This window comes from Pleurodeles waltl, chromosome 11 (genome assembly GCF_031143425.1).
Source record: "Pleurodeles waltl isolate 20211129_DDA chromosome 11, aPleWal1.hap1.20221129, whole genome shotgun sequence".
NCBI lineage: Eukaryota > Metazoa > Chordata > Amphibia > Caudata > Salamandridae > Pleurodeles > Pleurodeles waltl.
In genome coordinates this window covers 711110496-711127050 of record NC_090450.1, presented here as the reverse complement: position 1 = coordinate 711127050, position 16555 = coordinate 711110496, and the positions used below count along the sequence as shown (strand labels likewise).

The 16555-nt window shown below is 43.2% G+C and overlaps 1 protein-coding gene across 1 annotated transcript in view; it reads right to left on the bottom strand.

The window, feature by feature from the left end:
• The window catches only part of C11H2orf68 (chromosome 11 C2orf68 homolog), a 55005-nt gene extending 38676 nt beyond the window's left edge, over positions 1 to 16329 (bottom strand). The window contains exon 1 of the mRNA XM_069214351.1: positions 16035 to 16329. Within this exon, the coding sequence (XP_069070452.1) occupies positions 16035 to 16141 (107 nt within the window). The 5' untranslated portion in view covers positions 16142 to 16329. The remainder of the gene's footprint in view (positions 1 to 16034) is intronic.
• Positions 16330 to 16555: the final 226 nt, after the last annotated feature.

Sequence of the window (16555 nt, the reverse complement as noted above, 5' to 3'; positions counted from 1 at the left end):
ATCGCTTCATCCTGCCGGCTTTCTCGCCTGTTTCCTGGTGGTGCATGCTCTGGGGGTAGCCTGCCTCCTTCTTGCACCAGGAGCTCTGAAGAAATCTCCTGTGGGTCGACGGAATCTTCCCCCTGCAACCGCAGGCAACAAAAGACTGCATCACCGGTCCTCTGGGTCCCCTCTCAGCACGACGAGCGTGGTCCCTGGAACTCAGCAACTCTGTCCAAGTGACTCCCACAGTCCAGTGACTCTTCAGTCCAAGTTTGGTGGAGGTAAGTCCTTGCCTCCCCACGCTAGACTGCATTGCTGGGTACCGCGTGATTTGCAGCTGCTCCGGCTCCTGTGCACTCTTCCAGGATTTCCTTTGTGCACAGCCAAGCCTGGGTCCCCGACACTCTAACCTGCAGTGCACAACCCTCCGAGTTGTCCTCCGGCGTTGTGGGACTCCCTTTTCTGACTTCGGGTGGACTCTGGTTCACTCCTCTTCCAAGTGCCTGTTCCGGTTCTTCCGCGGGTGCTGCTTGCTTCTGTGAGGGCTCCCTGACTTGCTGGGCGCCCCCTCTGTCTCCTCATCCAATTGGTGACATCCTAGTCCCTCCTGGGCCAAAGCAGCATCCAAAAACCCTAACCGTGACCCTTGCAGCTAGCAAGGCTTGTTTGCGGTCTTTCTGCGTGGGAACACCTCTGCAAGCTTCTTCACGATGTGGGACATCCATCCTCTAAAGGGGAAGTTCCTAGTCCTCTTTGTTTTTGCAGAACACCAAGCTTCTTCCACCCGGTGGCAGCTTCCTTGCACCCTCAGCTGGCATTTCCTGGGCATCTGCCCACTCTCGACACTGTTGCGACTCTTGTACTTGGTCCCCTTGTCTTACAGGTACTCAGGTCTGGAAATCCACTGTTGTTACTTTGCTGGTGTTGGTCTTCTTTGCAGAATCCTCCTATCACGACTTCTGTGCTCTCTGGGGGTTGTAGGTGCACTTTACACCTACCTTTCAGGGTCTTGGAGTGGGCTATTTTTCTAACCCTCACTGTTTTCTTACAGTCCCAGCTACCCTCTACAAGCTCACATAGGTTTGGGGTCCATTCGTGGTTCGCATTCCACTTTTTGGAGTATATTGTTTGTGTTGCCCCTATACCTATGTGCTCCTATTGCAATTTACTGTAACTTTACATTGCTTGCATTACTTCCTTTTGCTATTTCTGCATATTTTTGGTATTGTGTACATATATCTTGTGTATATTTGGCATCCTCATACTGAGGGTACTCACTGAGATACTTTTGGCATATTGTCATAAAAATAAAGTACCTTTATTTTTAGTATATCTGTGTATTGTGTTTTCTTATGATATTGTGCATTTGACACCAGTGGTATAGTAGGAGCTTTGCATGTCTCCTAGTTCAGCCTAAGCTGCTCTGCTATAGCTACCTTCTATCAGGCTAAGCTGCTAGAAACACCTCTTCTACACTAATAAGGGATAACTGAACCTGGTACAGAGTGTAAGTACCCCTTGGCACCCACTACAAGCCAGGCCAGCCTCTTACAGCTACCAACCAGTATGGGCCTGGTTATGCCCCCAACCCAACTGAAGGGGGTAACAGTCTTTCAGCTCTCCCCCACACTCTAAAACATCTTATCCCACAGCAAGCAAGAAGACATTTGATTATTTTGGGTTTTGGTTTTACATATGGGCCATGAGAACTTGGCTAACTCTCAAAATTGCCCAACTTGGAATGGTGAGGACTGCACTTTATGGACTTTGGGACGTTGCCATGTAGAAAAATCCACAAGACCTAGACACATTTGAGAACTAAACATCTGGGTGATTCCAGGGTGGTGTGTTTCACATGCACCACGCACCATCGTACCCACAATGCTCTGCAAACCTCCAACTTTGCTGGAAATCACACATTTTTCCCACGTTTTTGTGATAGAACCTTCCGGAATCTGCAGGAATCCACAAATTCCTAACACCCAGCATTTTCTCATCTATACCGATAAAAATTCTGCTGCAAATGTCAGGCTAAAAATGTTTTTTTTGCAAACTGCCATTTTGGACCCCCCTTTGGTTCTCTCTCAATATCGACATGTTTTTGGCTCTTACCTTTCACAAGCACTTGGCCCGCCTACACAAATAAGGTATAATGTTTACCGGAAGAACGTTGGTTATTATGAAATGTGTCCCAGTGTGGTGATCCCACACAGAAATGTGGGAAAAATATGATTTGAAAACACTGGGGGATCCACGCAAGTTACACCTCCCTGGACTCCCTTGGGTGTCCTTTCACGGGCAGTAGGCCTACCCACAAAAGTGAGGTACCATTTTTATCGGGAGACTTGGGGGAGTGCTAGGTGGAAGGAAATTTGTGGCTCCTCTCTGATTCTAGAACTTTCTGTCACCGAAATGAGAGGAAAAAGTGTTTTTTTGGCCAAATGTTGAAGTTTGCAAAGGATTCTGGGTAACCGAACCTGGTCAGAGCCCCACAAGTCACCCCATCTTGGACTCCCCTAGGTGTCTAGTTTTCAAAACTGCGCACGTTTGCTAGGTTTCCCTAGGTGCCGTCTGAGCTAGAGGCCAAAATCCACAGCTAGGCACTTTGCAAAAAACAGCTCTGTTTTCTTTGTGAAAATGTGATGTGTCCACGTTGTGTTTTGGGGCATTTCCTGTCGCGGGTGCTAGGCCTACCCACGCAAGTGAGGTACCATTTTTATCGGGAGGCTTGGGGGAACACAGAATAGCAAAACATGTGTTAATGCCCCTTGACCTTCTCTACATTTTTTCCTTCCAAATGTAAGACAGTGTGTAAAAAAAGACGTCTATTTGAGAAATGCCATGTAATTCACATGCTAGTATGGGCACCCCGGAATTCAGAGATGTGCAAATAACCACTGCTTCTCAACATCTTATCTTGTGGCCATTTTAGAAATACAAACGTTTTCTTGATACCTATTTTTCTCTTTTTAAATTTCAGCAAATGAATTGCTGTATACCCGGTATAGAATGAAAACCCATTGCAAGGTGCAACTCATTTATTGGCTCTGGGTACCTAGGGTTCTTGAGGAACCTACAAGCCCTATATATCCCCGCAACCAGAAGAGTCCACCTGATGTAACGGTATATTGCATTCAAAAATATGTCATCGCAGGAAAAAGTTACAGAGTAAAACATGGAGAAAAATTGCTGTTTTTTTCACCTCAATTTCAATATTCTTTTATTTCAGCTGTTATGTTCTGTAGGAAACACTTTTAGGATCTACACAAAAGACCCCTTGCTGAATTCAGAATTTTGTCTACTTTTCAGAAATGTTAAGCTTTCTGGGATCCAGCATTGGTTTGTCACCCATTTCGGTCACTAACTGGAAGAAGGCTGAAAGCACAAGAAATAGTAAAAATGGGGTGTCCCAGTAAAATGTCAAAATTGTGTTGAAAAATAGGGTTTCTAATTCAAGTCTGCCTGTTCCTGAAAGCTGGGAAGATAGTGATTTTACCACGCCATCCCTTTGTTGATGCCATTTTCAGGGGGAAAAACAGGAGCCTTCTTCTGCAGCCCTTTTTTCCCCATTTTCTTTTAAAAAACCAAAAATGTTTGCTGTATTTTGGCTAATTTCTTGGTCTCCTTTAGGGGAACCCACAAAGTATGGGTACCTCTAGAATCCCTAATTTGGCGGGGGTAGCTTATGTGAACAAAAAGTTATGAGGGCCTAAGTGGGAACTGCCCCACATAGCCAAAAAAAAGGCTCTGCACAGGAGGGGAAAAGGCCTGGCAGCGAAGGGGTTAAATAGGCAGCAAAACAAAGACAACACATCTTGAACACCACACCCTGGGTGGTGTAGGGTGCTACCCATGTGGATAAGAGCTTCAGGTTCTACCCACAGAGATAGTAAGTGCTATACAAATACTTTGAATGTAATGGTTGTGGTAGGATGCATGGTGACCGGACAGGCCTGAAAAGCAGTATTGCAAGACATCTTCACACACTGTTGGATCTGTGCTATTAACCCTATATCCCTCATCCCCTTTCCAGTCATTTCTAATGAGGTGATGTCACCTCATGACAGGAACAAGGCAGGAGGATCCTAGAATGCCAGCCCGCCCATCCTGGGTGCCACAGAGAGGACTTGCACTCCGGACTCCTCCTGTTTGGTTTTCTGATGGCTGGAACCAGGGTGCAGTAATGCCTTGCTAGGCTTGGACCCTTATATAGGACTAAGTAACCTCCCTTGCTGGGTCAGGGCGTTAGCTGGACTCCTTTGTGGGAGCAGCTAAGTAAAGGAGGTATCATGGTTCTCGCTCCTTCACTGTGGTGGTTTCTCTTTCCTATGTCTGGAGGGCCGGGGGATATCGCTATGCAATTGTCCTTTTCCACTGCTCTGGGAATCATCAGAAGGGTCTTCGGATGTCCACGCATGTGCAATAGGGAACGTTTCATGCGAGTCCTTTCACTTTTACAAACAGTGTCAGTGCGACCTTTTCAGCAACCAAAGCCCACAGGTGTTTCTTTTAATTTCGGATTTATTTTTCTGGCAAGATGGTTTTAGGAACATTTGTCGATATGGCTAAGCGTTCTGCAAAAAAAGAGAGACAGACAAGGTTCTCACTGTTCTTCGCCTTCACGATCTCCTGAGCACTCTTTTTCTTTTCTGCCACAAAAACTGAAGGAAGGATAAAGAGAGGTGAATTCGAAGTATATTGTTACAAATTCTGACTGCATTTAGAGGGTATGTTGCTCCTAATCAGTAAACCAGTGCGCCAATCTCTGAATCTGGGGACTCTGACAGAGGTAATGATGCCCCTGCTTCCACCGATTTGAAGGTAAAGTACATTGCTAAAGACATGTTGACAGACATAGCTGCCCATACCAGTGAGAACATGAACTTTCCTCCCGTGAAGAAACCAGGGACCTCAATGACTCTCTATTAAAAGCTGTCTTAACATAGATTTACTAATACATCAGTGTGTCATATATGTGGTTAACCGGGAGTGTAAGGATCCTGGTAGAATCATGTTGCCAAGATTTATGGCTAAACATTATCCCTTTGAAAACATGGATAGTGTGTTACCAGACACTAGACGTGCATTCTGGGGAAGGGTGAATTAGTGGGGCATTTCTTCACCAGGGAAGAGAGCACCTTGAAGGCTCTGTTAAGTACAAATAGTCGACTCGGCATTGAAAACGCTTTTTCAGGCTCTCAGAGCTGGAATTTATGTACGGAACAATCTCTCATCTCGGATTCTGAGAAAGTGTTCTCACAGTTCAGGATTGGATTGTCTGCCTTTACTGGAAGACATGGAGTGCTTGACAGAATTTCTATCAGACGTTTCATTTGAAGGAGCCCCATTAATAGACCATTTTACATCAGTAGGGCACCCAACAGACAGCCTTAAATGGACAGTGGTAGAAATGGTCACAGTTAATCCAAGAGGCGGTGATATGACCAATGTACTCAATATGAGAGAATGTGAATGGGTACACTTGGTAGACACGGTCAACCAGGATCTATATGAATCTGAAGAGGTTGCCAAACAAGTGGCCCTACTGAGTAGTGGTTGATGGAGAAGTGGTGCGCTGATTATAGGTGCGAGCTCCATCATAATAATAATTATTAATGAAATATGTGTTTTTTTGTAAAGGTTCATGGATATGGGCCTTTGCCCATAATATGTAGCGGTTAAGGGACATTTTTAATCAGTTTATACCCCTAGGATACACTGATTTGTGCTATTACTGATGTGCATCGAGAAGAGTATTATGAACTTGTTACAGCTCTGCTGACCTTTATGCTCGCTATGAAAGAAAGGTTTGATTTATGTAATGGTTGACAAGTAATTGTGTGAATTGTACTGGGGCTGGCTTGCATCTCATTAAAAAGGTTTAGTGACTAATCCCATAACACTTGCTGTATGTTGTTATCCAAGGGATTTGAATTTAGTACAATGCGGGCTGTATGAATAGCTGGGTGATGTACGATGATACACATTTCTGTAAGCTCCAGGTATATCCTGGTTAGCCCACTTTTGCCCGCAATATGCATCAGCCAAGGGATGACTGAATGAATTTGTACTTCCTAGTTTACACAGATTTCATATTACTGATGTGTATTTTGAAAAGTATTATGACTTTGCGGTGGATATGCGAGTACACTGTCTCAGGAGTAAACAGATGAAAAACACTCAATTACATAACACACAGTATAAGGGATGTTTCATTGTGATACATAATATCCCTTCCTTCTTGAGAGAACCACTGCTAGTAGTCAGGAGGCCTAGAATACCTTCCTAGATTGGTCATCTTGGGCAACCTATTCACTGCAGAAGCGTGCATGCATACATGGCATGCTGCTTCTTCTTTACCTAGCAGAATACTCAGACTGTGTCAGTGGCCTGCAAGCAGCCTCCATATCGCTCTTAGGGAGAGGAGAGCGAGAGATTCCCCTTCCTTTTTGCATCATGTATAGGGCAATTCGTTTTGCACATGTATTGAGAGATACTTTTCCAATAATCCCTTTACACTGAAAGAAAGTCTGGATAATTTTTTACCATTTTGGTGGACACCGCTTCGAAGCCTGAGAGGTGAGTGTATCTACCGCAAGTCAATTTATAGCGGGTATCCGGCCGCTGTGTCATACTGTTGTCACTTCCCCTTCTAAATAAACCCCACTTTTAGAAACCATATCCTCAAAGGATTGTCAGACACTGGTGGACAAACCTTGGAATGATGATAGTTATAAGAAACGCTACTCCATTAGATATCTGCGTGGGTTGAGGCACAGAGTGACACAAGGTGAGTTAGGTCACGCCATACAATATCCATCACAATATATTCAGTCACACACATGGGGTCTTAGTCTGAGTGTTTGCTGTTTTTTTTCTGAAATACACAAGTTGCTTCTAGCATAGTCCTGAGGAAGATTGCGCTTATGTTTCATTCCTGTACTGCAAAACGATCCTGGAGATAGTTGAAAAGGATGAAAAAAACTCCTCCTTCTCCTGTATGAGAGACAGTCAATCCTTATGACTGCAGACAGTCTCATAACATTGTCATTTATAGTTTGATACTTTCACGGTGCAAACTTCAATTTAGTTTGTCTTTTTTTTTTTTTATTCAGTCGACTTTTACTTCATGCACTGCACAAGCACGTTTTCACTTTGAACTGATGAAGCAACCTCTGTTTATTGAAAGGAAATATGAATGTGTAATTACAAAAATTGAATACAAAGAACAAAGCGTGAATATATCTGTGTGTGATTTTATTTTTATATTTATTGGTATGTAAGTGACTAATGTTTTGAGGAATAATAGAGATTGATGTCTCTTTGATGCAGTTTATTAAGGAACTGTGGGCACAATGTTGATTGTTGCACCAAAAGAACCAATTGTTTTGTTATATTACTTCGGATGAAGGGAACAATTGTTCGGGTATTCAAGGAAGAAACAGATTGGGAGTATACTCTGTTGTCTTTCTAGTCCCAAAGTCATTGGCCAACTATAGTCCGGTGAAAGACTGGAAGAATCTCACCATTTTCAATCAAAGCATCAAGGGAAAGACTGTGTCATTGGCCAGAATTATCCCTCTTATTTCTGCCAATCACTTTTCAATAACAGTGAATCTCGTGGATGCTTATTTGCATGTTATAATTTCCATGCACCACCACAAGTATTTGAGATTTGAAGTGGAGAATCAACATTGGCAGGTCAAGGTCCTCTCTTAGAAGTCAGCCCCAATAGTATTTACGAAAATTATTGCCCGGTTACAGCTCGTGTTCATCGCAAAGAATTCCAGTATTCCCCTTACCTGGACAATTGCTCCAACAGTGGCTCAAACATTCCAGATCTGGGAACAAGCAAGAGTAACCATCTCCCGACTGGGTCTCCTTTTCAACATTCCGAAGTACTAGCTTTGTCTTTCCAAGGATCTGCTGTTCACTACAACTTGCTTGAGAACGGACGGACCTGCAGTAGGTTTTTCTTCCTTCCAGGAAAGAAGATCATTCATCTGCAGTAAGCAGTGCTCAAGCTCTTATCCAGGGTACATGCCCTAGACAGTTTATAGTTGGGGCCAAACTGAGGTAACATGGTGTGCAAACTAACAATGGACTGGGATGTGGCCCTGAGTAATTATAAGTGGCTGAGATTAATTCAAGAGAATAATTTAGTATGTTGCACTAAGTGGGAAACGTATGCCCAGACGTGGGTCCCTTGCACACTGTCACCTTACTCAAGCTATACCTGGCTGATGAGCCCGTAACAATGGCCAAACCGGTCCTGAGTAGCTTGTTTTCGGGTTCAGGGAGGACCTGGCTTGGCAGTTTGTGATGACTGTTCCCACTGGAGCAGGGTCAAGACTGATTTGCATGTAGCTGGGTCCAAACTGAGGTGGCATGGTGTGCAAAATAATGATGGACTGGGATGCGGCCCAAAAGATTACCAGTGCCTGGCAGTAATTACAGAATTCCATCAATCATTTTTTATATACTCTATATAGTGTATGATTAGAGATTCTGGTCCACATGGGACCATATGTCCACACAGTCCAAAGAGCAAGGCTTCATATAAGCCCTCTGCTGTGGCATTTCAATAGCCTGTGGCAATCAATGATACACTCCTTGGGCTTGCTGTTCCTCTAACTTCAGGTGTCAGAGAAAGTTTTCTTTCGTGGTTTGATGCTCACAATCTATTCAAAGAAGGGAAAATGCACCAAGAGTCCCAGTGGTACTAACCACGGATGCCAGCCGGTTAGTTTGGGGAGCAACACTGCTGAACAAGACCTGAAATCATCGAACTGGAGGAAGCTGATGGCAACCTTCCAAGCATTACATTTCCTCCAACACCTACTGGTTCAAATAATTTGTTAATCAAGATAGACACAATTGCAGTTTCCTACTTAAATTCCTCAGGCAAGTACTCGCTCAAATATGCTCAACAGGGTGTCAGTTCAATTAGGTAAGTGGGCAGAGAAGAACTTATTGAATCTTGGAGTAGTCCACCTCAACGGGGTCGACAATGTGTTCGTGGACATTTTAATCAGGAAGTCTCCATCTTCCCAAGAACTCACATTGTCCAGAATGACGCTTGGGAGAATTTGCAAGCAGTTCGGGAGACCTTACCTGGATTTGTTAATAAGAAAGAACAATGCCCTCCTTTGTAGGCACTGCTGAAGGTTTCCAGAGATGGTCACCTGGGGTTGCGGACGTTCTAGTGATGGAATGGCCCAGATGTCTACTTCCATCAATACAAAAAATTCTCTCCAAATTTCAAGAAGGAAAAGGAAAACTGATGCTGGTGGTTCCATGTTGACTGTGGAGATCCTGGTTTTCCTTGCTGAAATCCCTGGCACTTCTTCTGCATTAGGTACTTCTGAAATCTCCATTGCCTCTCAAACCTTCTGCTCTGTCTCGCTTCTTAAGCCCATGCTGTTGGTTTGGAATTTGAGAAGTCCAATTTGTTAGTAAAGGTCTTTCTCCGATCTTAATGGGCATAATCCAGAATGTTAGAAGGCCTTCTGCGTTAAAATGTTATTCAACACACTAGAAGTCATACAAGTGTTCTTCTCATAACCTTTCTGCACCTCACTGTGAATTTTCTGCACAGTTACACTTTCTCTTAGATGGGTGTCACCTCAATCTTTCTTTGTCAACTTTGAGGTTTCAATAGTTCTCAATCAAGGCTATCAAGGAATTAAATGAATCAAGATCATTGGTGGATTCTTTGATTTCTACACAGTACAAGGGTTTTTGTGTGGCGAGACCTGTGCCAAGTTGTCTGTCCTACACAGAGCCTTCTTTTAGTTATAAAGACCTTTCAGTTTCATCCCCTTGAACCTTTGAAATGTGTGCATTTTAAATGTCTATTGTTCAGAGTTCTTTTCTTGGTGGTTATTATTGTGCCACACAGAATTACTTAATTAGGGGCGTTACGATGTTTTCTTCCGTTTATCGAATTTATGAAGGATGGTGCGATTCTAAAGACAGATCCTATTAATATTGCAAAGGTTAATTCTGTCTTTTATAGATTGCAACAGAAAAGTCTGCCTCCCTTCTATATTTATCCCTATAATGCAGAAGAAAATTTGCTGAGCACCTTGGATGTTTTAAAATAGCTCTTTTGATTTATCTTGATAGTTCTCAATATTACAGAAAGACTGATCACTTATTTGTGACATTTGCTCAATATGGAAGGATAATCAAATGGCAATAACGCTGAGCAGGTGGATTAAATCCATCATCCAGCTGGCAATACAGGTACATTTTTGGAGAGCTTTCAGTTCAGGAGACAGCCAACAATGAACGATTTCCATTATCAAATCGGGAGATTCACAGGGTGGAAACTCTGTTGTCAGAGCATAACTCTGCTAGACATTATAACCTAAATACGGTCTCAGACATTCAGTTAAATCTGGAGATGGGAGGATTGTACTCTGCATTTTGATTGGTGAAATTTTACAACTGATTTAGTTTCTTTATATGAATTAGACTTATGGTTACATATTTAACATTCTGTAATATACTTTGTTAGGTTGGTCAAAGGACATCAGCTTTGGTATATATCATTATAATGACTGGGACGAAGTATGTAAGGGTGATGACTGTGACGAGGACCAGATGGACTAAGGGCAGGACCACTGGAATTATGAGACTGTGCAGCTACAGCGATTTTTCCCCGCATAATTATAGATGTGCCACCTAATCCATCGCCTGCTGCATAAGGTGTGGATTTTAACAAAAAAAATTGTTTCTAGCTCAAATGATTCAAAAGGTACATAAAACGTGGTGACACTTGTTGCTGTGCATTGGAATGCCTTTTAGGAAGCTGGACTGGTCATCTTTCTGTTGTTTGTTATTTTGGGGTGTTAAACTGATACTAGTGAGGTGCAACCAATGTCCATACAGTGTACTGTTGTAATGTGATTCTGGAATACCGAGCTGCACTCGGCATTCCAAGATGCTGCGAGTGTTCTCTCTCCGACAGTTGGCCGTTGGCTGTGATCGGAGAGTGAGCACTGACAGCGCTGCCCGATTATAAAATAAATATTTAAATAATTCAACTAGCGGGAAACGTCCTTTATTTGTAACACTGGCTACGAGCTCCGACTACTCGAGCATCGACACAGCTAGTGTCAGAAAATCTGCATGTGGAGTGGAAAGATTTGGAGGAAGCATAAATAATGCAGGCAAGTTTGATTTAGCCGCATTTCAACAAGTAAAAATAGCTCTCTGACCTGTGTGATTTGAGCACACGCAATCTGCATTTTAAGACTGGACTCGGTCCTTCTTGGTACTAAGGGATTCTGGGAGTGAATGTGCCCAACTCCCTGTAGAACACACGGCCATTTTAAGAGAAACAAGGCCTAACTCATTTGGAAATCAAACTGAATGTAGTAATCTGGCGGCCATCTTAGCTGTCTGGGATGGTTTACATTAAGTTCTAGGGGGACAACGTTGTTCCAGTGGGATACTGGTGAAAGGAACAGTGACATGGAACAAAACATTGTTGCGAAATATAATTGTATTAAATAAACTATTTTCACACCAGGTAATACCACAAAAAGGAAAAAAAACAAAACAATTTTGAACGGCAGAAAAGACGAAGTACTGTTTTGAATTACTAATACAAGGAAGGGAAGAGTGCGTTTGGAAGCAATATTACAAATTGTAAAGAGTGACAATGGAACGGACTGTCACTCTCCAACCTATGTTCTTGGCACAAGCAGGAACTCCACCGATTGAATGGGAAGAATGGGTGGAGATTTTTGAGAATTATATTGAAGCTCTGGATGGAAGAGAGTTCCGTAAGCGTTACTATTAAGTACGTTGGGCAAGGAAGGTCAGTCACTGACTGATGTATATGTAAGGCTAAAGCACGTTTCGAGAAGCATTTCGTGAAGGACAGGAATATAGTGATGTGTTGGTATACATTTTTATACCCAGCCGCAGGGAAGTGAGGAGACTACTGACCAATTCGTAACAAGACTACGAGAATTGTTAACTTGGGAATTTGAGGGATGAAATGATACGTGACCAACTGATAGTTCAATGCAAAAATAAGAGGATGCAAGACTGTGGGCGGCTAAAAATCCTTTGCTACAATATGCTATAGATATTGCAAAGGTTGTTGAACAGTCAGAGCAATATATGAAGGAAATGGAACGAAAAACAACTGATGACAATGTGGCAAATGTGGATAAAGACAAGAAAGAAAGTTCTGGCACCAATAGGGGATAGGTTGTGAGCCAAAAAAAAGAATGGTGCTTATAGGAAAGGAAACAATACTAATTTGAAGATGGAAAAAACGTGCATGAGGTGTGGCAGTAGCTATCATACTACAGATGCGAAGAATTTTTTTGCCCGTGGGCAAAGATTGTAGAAAGTGTGGACGGAAAGGACACTTCGCATGCATGTGCAAGTCAGACAATAGATCCAAAATCACAGCAATTGATGACGATGGAGAGGAGGAGAAGTGAACAAGGACATAATTTTATGTGTGTTGGATGGACTGGCGGAGGAAGGGAGGTATAACAGACCAAAAGCTATATTAACCGTGAGGAACACAAGAATTCAATTATGGGGGATCTCTCTATACCATTGTGCCCAAAGACTTGTTTAGGCTGCATTGGCCCGAAGTAAGTCTACTTCCCAAGGATATTAATCTGGGAGGTTATCAAGGGGAGAAAATAGAAATTATAGGCTATATGTTAGCAAAGATCGAGTTTCAAGACCGATTTGAGGTATTTCTCCAAATTAGACTTTAAGAGCGCATATCACCAGATAAGGCTCCATGATGATTCCAAACAACTTACAGCATTCATAACAACTGAAAGGGTATTCCAGTTTACTAGAATGCCTTTTGGATTAGCATCTGCTGCTGGAGTATTTCAAAGGATGATTGGCCAAATTTTGAGGGGGTCGAGGGTGTCATATTTTTAAGATGACATTTTCATTTTTTCGGATACTATGGAAAACCATAATATACTACTCAAAAGGGTGTTGGATAGGATAATTGAAGCCGGACTAACGCTTAAGAAAGAGAAATGCACATTTTGGTTTGAAGAAGTGAAGTATTTAGGGTATACACTGTCTTCGTCTGGGGTGAGGTTGAAGCGAGACTTATTGGAGGCGATAAGGAAGGCACCACGTCCTTCAGATAAGGATCAATTGAGATCTTTTCTATGTCTTATTGAGTTCTATTCAAAATGTGTGAGAAATTTTGCAGAGAAAACCGAGAGTACAAAGAGATTGTTAAGAAAAGGATAGAAGTTTGAGTGGATGTATGACCAACAGAAGGCTTTTGAAGACATAAAGAATGAGATATGTTCTGCAGGGATTTTAGCTCCATTTGATACTAAATGCACACCCATAACGGTGGATGCTAGTGCGATGGGGCTAGGAGCTGTACTAACGCTTCACTAATGTTTGCTTCACGTTCATTGATGCACACTGAATGCAACTATGCTGTCGTAGAAAGGGAAGCGTTGGCAGCGGCATGGGCTGTGGCATATTTCAGGATGTATGTGTGGGGTTCACTGATAACTCGCACAGATCACAAACCACTAGTGAGAGTTTTGGTACCGGGTGGAACTGAGAAGGTGTTGGCAAGATTAACTAGGTTAGCAGCGCACTTGCAGGAATTCCAATATACACTAGTGGACATCCCTGGGTGGAGGAATGTTCAAGCGGATAGGTTGTCAAGGTCACCTTTGCCATTGCACGAAGTAGACAAGGATATGGTTGAAGCAAATGAAGGTGAGGATGCGGTCGCCAGTATAGAAGATGTGGTGAATGGGCTCAGTGAAGGAAAAAACGTGGTGTGACTGTATGGACAAATATGCAGTCTTATAACTGGTAATGGAGTTAATGATCAAGGGAGTGTAGGAGAGAGAGAGTACGGTGCCATCTCCAGTTAGGCCGTATTTGAAGGTGATAGATGAGTTGGTGGTGTGTGACAGTAAAGTTATGGTAAGAGGTGATAAGATAGTGCCACCTGAAGATTTGAGATATGTGTTATTTAAAATCGCACATGAGGGACATTTAGGTCAGATATTAACTAAAAAAAAAAAAAAGGCTGAGAAAACATTTTGGGTGGCTGGGTAGGGATCAGAATTTGAATGAGTAGGTGGAACGATGTGATGACTGCAAGGAAAGGGAGAAAAGATTGAGAGTAGGGGAGCAAGCTGCGATGGGTGCTACAGGTGATCCACGTAGTCCATGGCACACGGCTTGCTTAGATTTTATAGGACCTATGGGGAAAGTGAGCTGCGATTTGAGTTATGCTTTAGTGATGATGAATGTTCATAGCAGATGGTTGGTGGTGAAGTTCCTGTGTGATATTACTATTCAAAGTACAATCAGGTCACTAGAGCAGTGGTTCCCAACCTGTGGGCCGGGGACCCCTGGGGGTCCGCGCAGCCTCCTCAGGGGGTCCGCAGCTGCTTAAAAAAATTAATAATATTAGGTCCCAGCTATCAGTAATGACTCCTTGGGGGTCCCTGTGTTCCAATAATGATTCAGTGGGGGTCCCCGGGCTCCAGTATTGATAAAATGGGGGTCCACAGAAGTCAAAAGGTTGAGAACCACTGCACTAGAGGAATGTTTCAAAGAGGGGGATACCCATGTAAAATGATCACTGACAACGGTACTCAGTTGCTGTCTAAGGAAATGACTAGATATCTGGACTATAGTGGGATTTATCATGCACACACCTCGTTGTATAATCACCAAGCCAATAGTATGGTGGAAAGGGCTAACTGTATGGTGAAAGAGGTGGTCCAAATTGCTATAGAAAAAAAAGGAAATGTAAGTAAAATGGTGTGATTTGGTATGGGCATATCGTACGACTAGTAACGGTTCTACAGGGAAAGTACCTTTTGAGGTGCTGAGAGGGAGGGAAGCGAACACAAGAATGTGATGAGTGGAGATTTAGCTAAGAAACAAAGAGAGAAGGGAAGCAGTGGAGGTGAGTGAGAGAGAGAGAGAGAAAGGGAGTAGGATTGAAATTGGGTGAAAGTGAAACCTGGTAGGATTGGTGGTGGGCTAACCAAATTTCGAGGCCCGTACAAGGTGGAAGAGGTACATGAGTCATTCATTGTTTTGGAGAATGGAGAAAAGTGGAATATGCGTAGGGTAGCGTTGTATGGGAGAGAGAAGGATGGATGTATGGTTAGGAGAGGATGAAAGCAGGTCAAAGAGCAGTGGGTTTATGTTGATGGGTGATAGAGAGTTGGTGGGTAGTGAGGAGAAAGAACGAGGTGCATTATCTGGCACTGAAGAACGATCTAATAAAATAAGGAGTGTTACTGAGAGTACCACCCAAATATTTGGCAGACTATGTGTGTTGATATAACAAGTGTTAACAGTGGTTATTCATTTTCGGTTAACAGAAAATTGATTTGTTGATTGTAAAGGGAGCGGATATGTTGTAATGTGATACTGGAATGCTGAGCTGCACTGGCCATTCCAAGATGCTGCGAGCGTTCTCTCGCTGACAGTTGGCCATTGGCTGTGGTCAGAGAGGGCGCCCTGACAGGTTGTCCGATTATAGAATAAATATTTGGATAATTCAACCAGCGGGAAACGACCTTTATTCGTAACATGTACGAAGTTTAAAAATGATGAAGTAATACTATTACGAAACGTGCCGCATAATTAGCTTTTTCCTGGCACATAATTTGGTCCTCTCCTGCCACATAATTCCAGTGGCCTTGACTAAGCTAATGAAGATTATCGGTAAGAAACGGGCAACATCAAAGATAAGAGTGCCTGCCAAACCAGCTGAAGCTATTGATGGAGGAACGGTTTTAGCAATTATTATAGGGAGTGGTGAATCAACCGGGTTTGGGGAATGCACCTATTTCATTTTTTCTCATCGTCCGCGTTAAGCATTATTAAATTAACACTTGTGACATCAAACTGATTCGGTCTAAATGCCGAATGGTGGCCCCATGACTTATCATTCATTCCAGCCCATCGTACCCGAGAAATACTATCAATTGTGACGTCACACAAAAGGGCTTGTTTAACATCCAACCACACCCCCAAGTCTCGCAACGCACCTGGCCATCTGGTTTCGTCGGATGTGCCTCACGAAGCCGTGGCTCATATCCAGCCTGCCCCCGTGGCCAGTCTTTCCCAACCCCATCGGCTCCTCCCCCTCCTCCATGATCCGCCAGTGTCCGACAACGGTTGCCTTAGTTCACGTGCAACCTAACGGTCCCCGAACACGAATGCAGTTTTTGTGGAGCAGCAGCGTTATCCGAGGGCGGAACATCAGCATGCTGAGTGTCAGCGCGAACTGTACCGCTACCAATCAGCAGAAAAGGCTGGCCACAACTGCGTCAGAGTCGTAACTGAATCTTCCCGAGACACTATACCGCGCGTGTCGCAATAAAAGAGAGCGAACGACTATGTTGTCATTGACAAGGAGATAAGACAAGTACCTAGCGCCATTTTCTGCTATAGTGGCTTCACCAGGCCGTGTCGCAGTGACACGTAAGAATGGAGAATGAAAGATAACATTTAACTGTGGGCCATGGTAAAACTACCAAAGCCAATGCAGATGGTTTTACTCTCGATA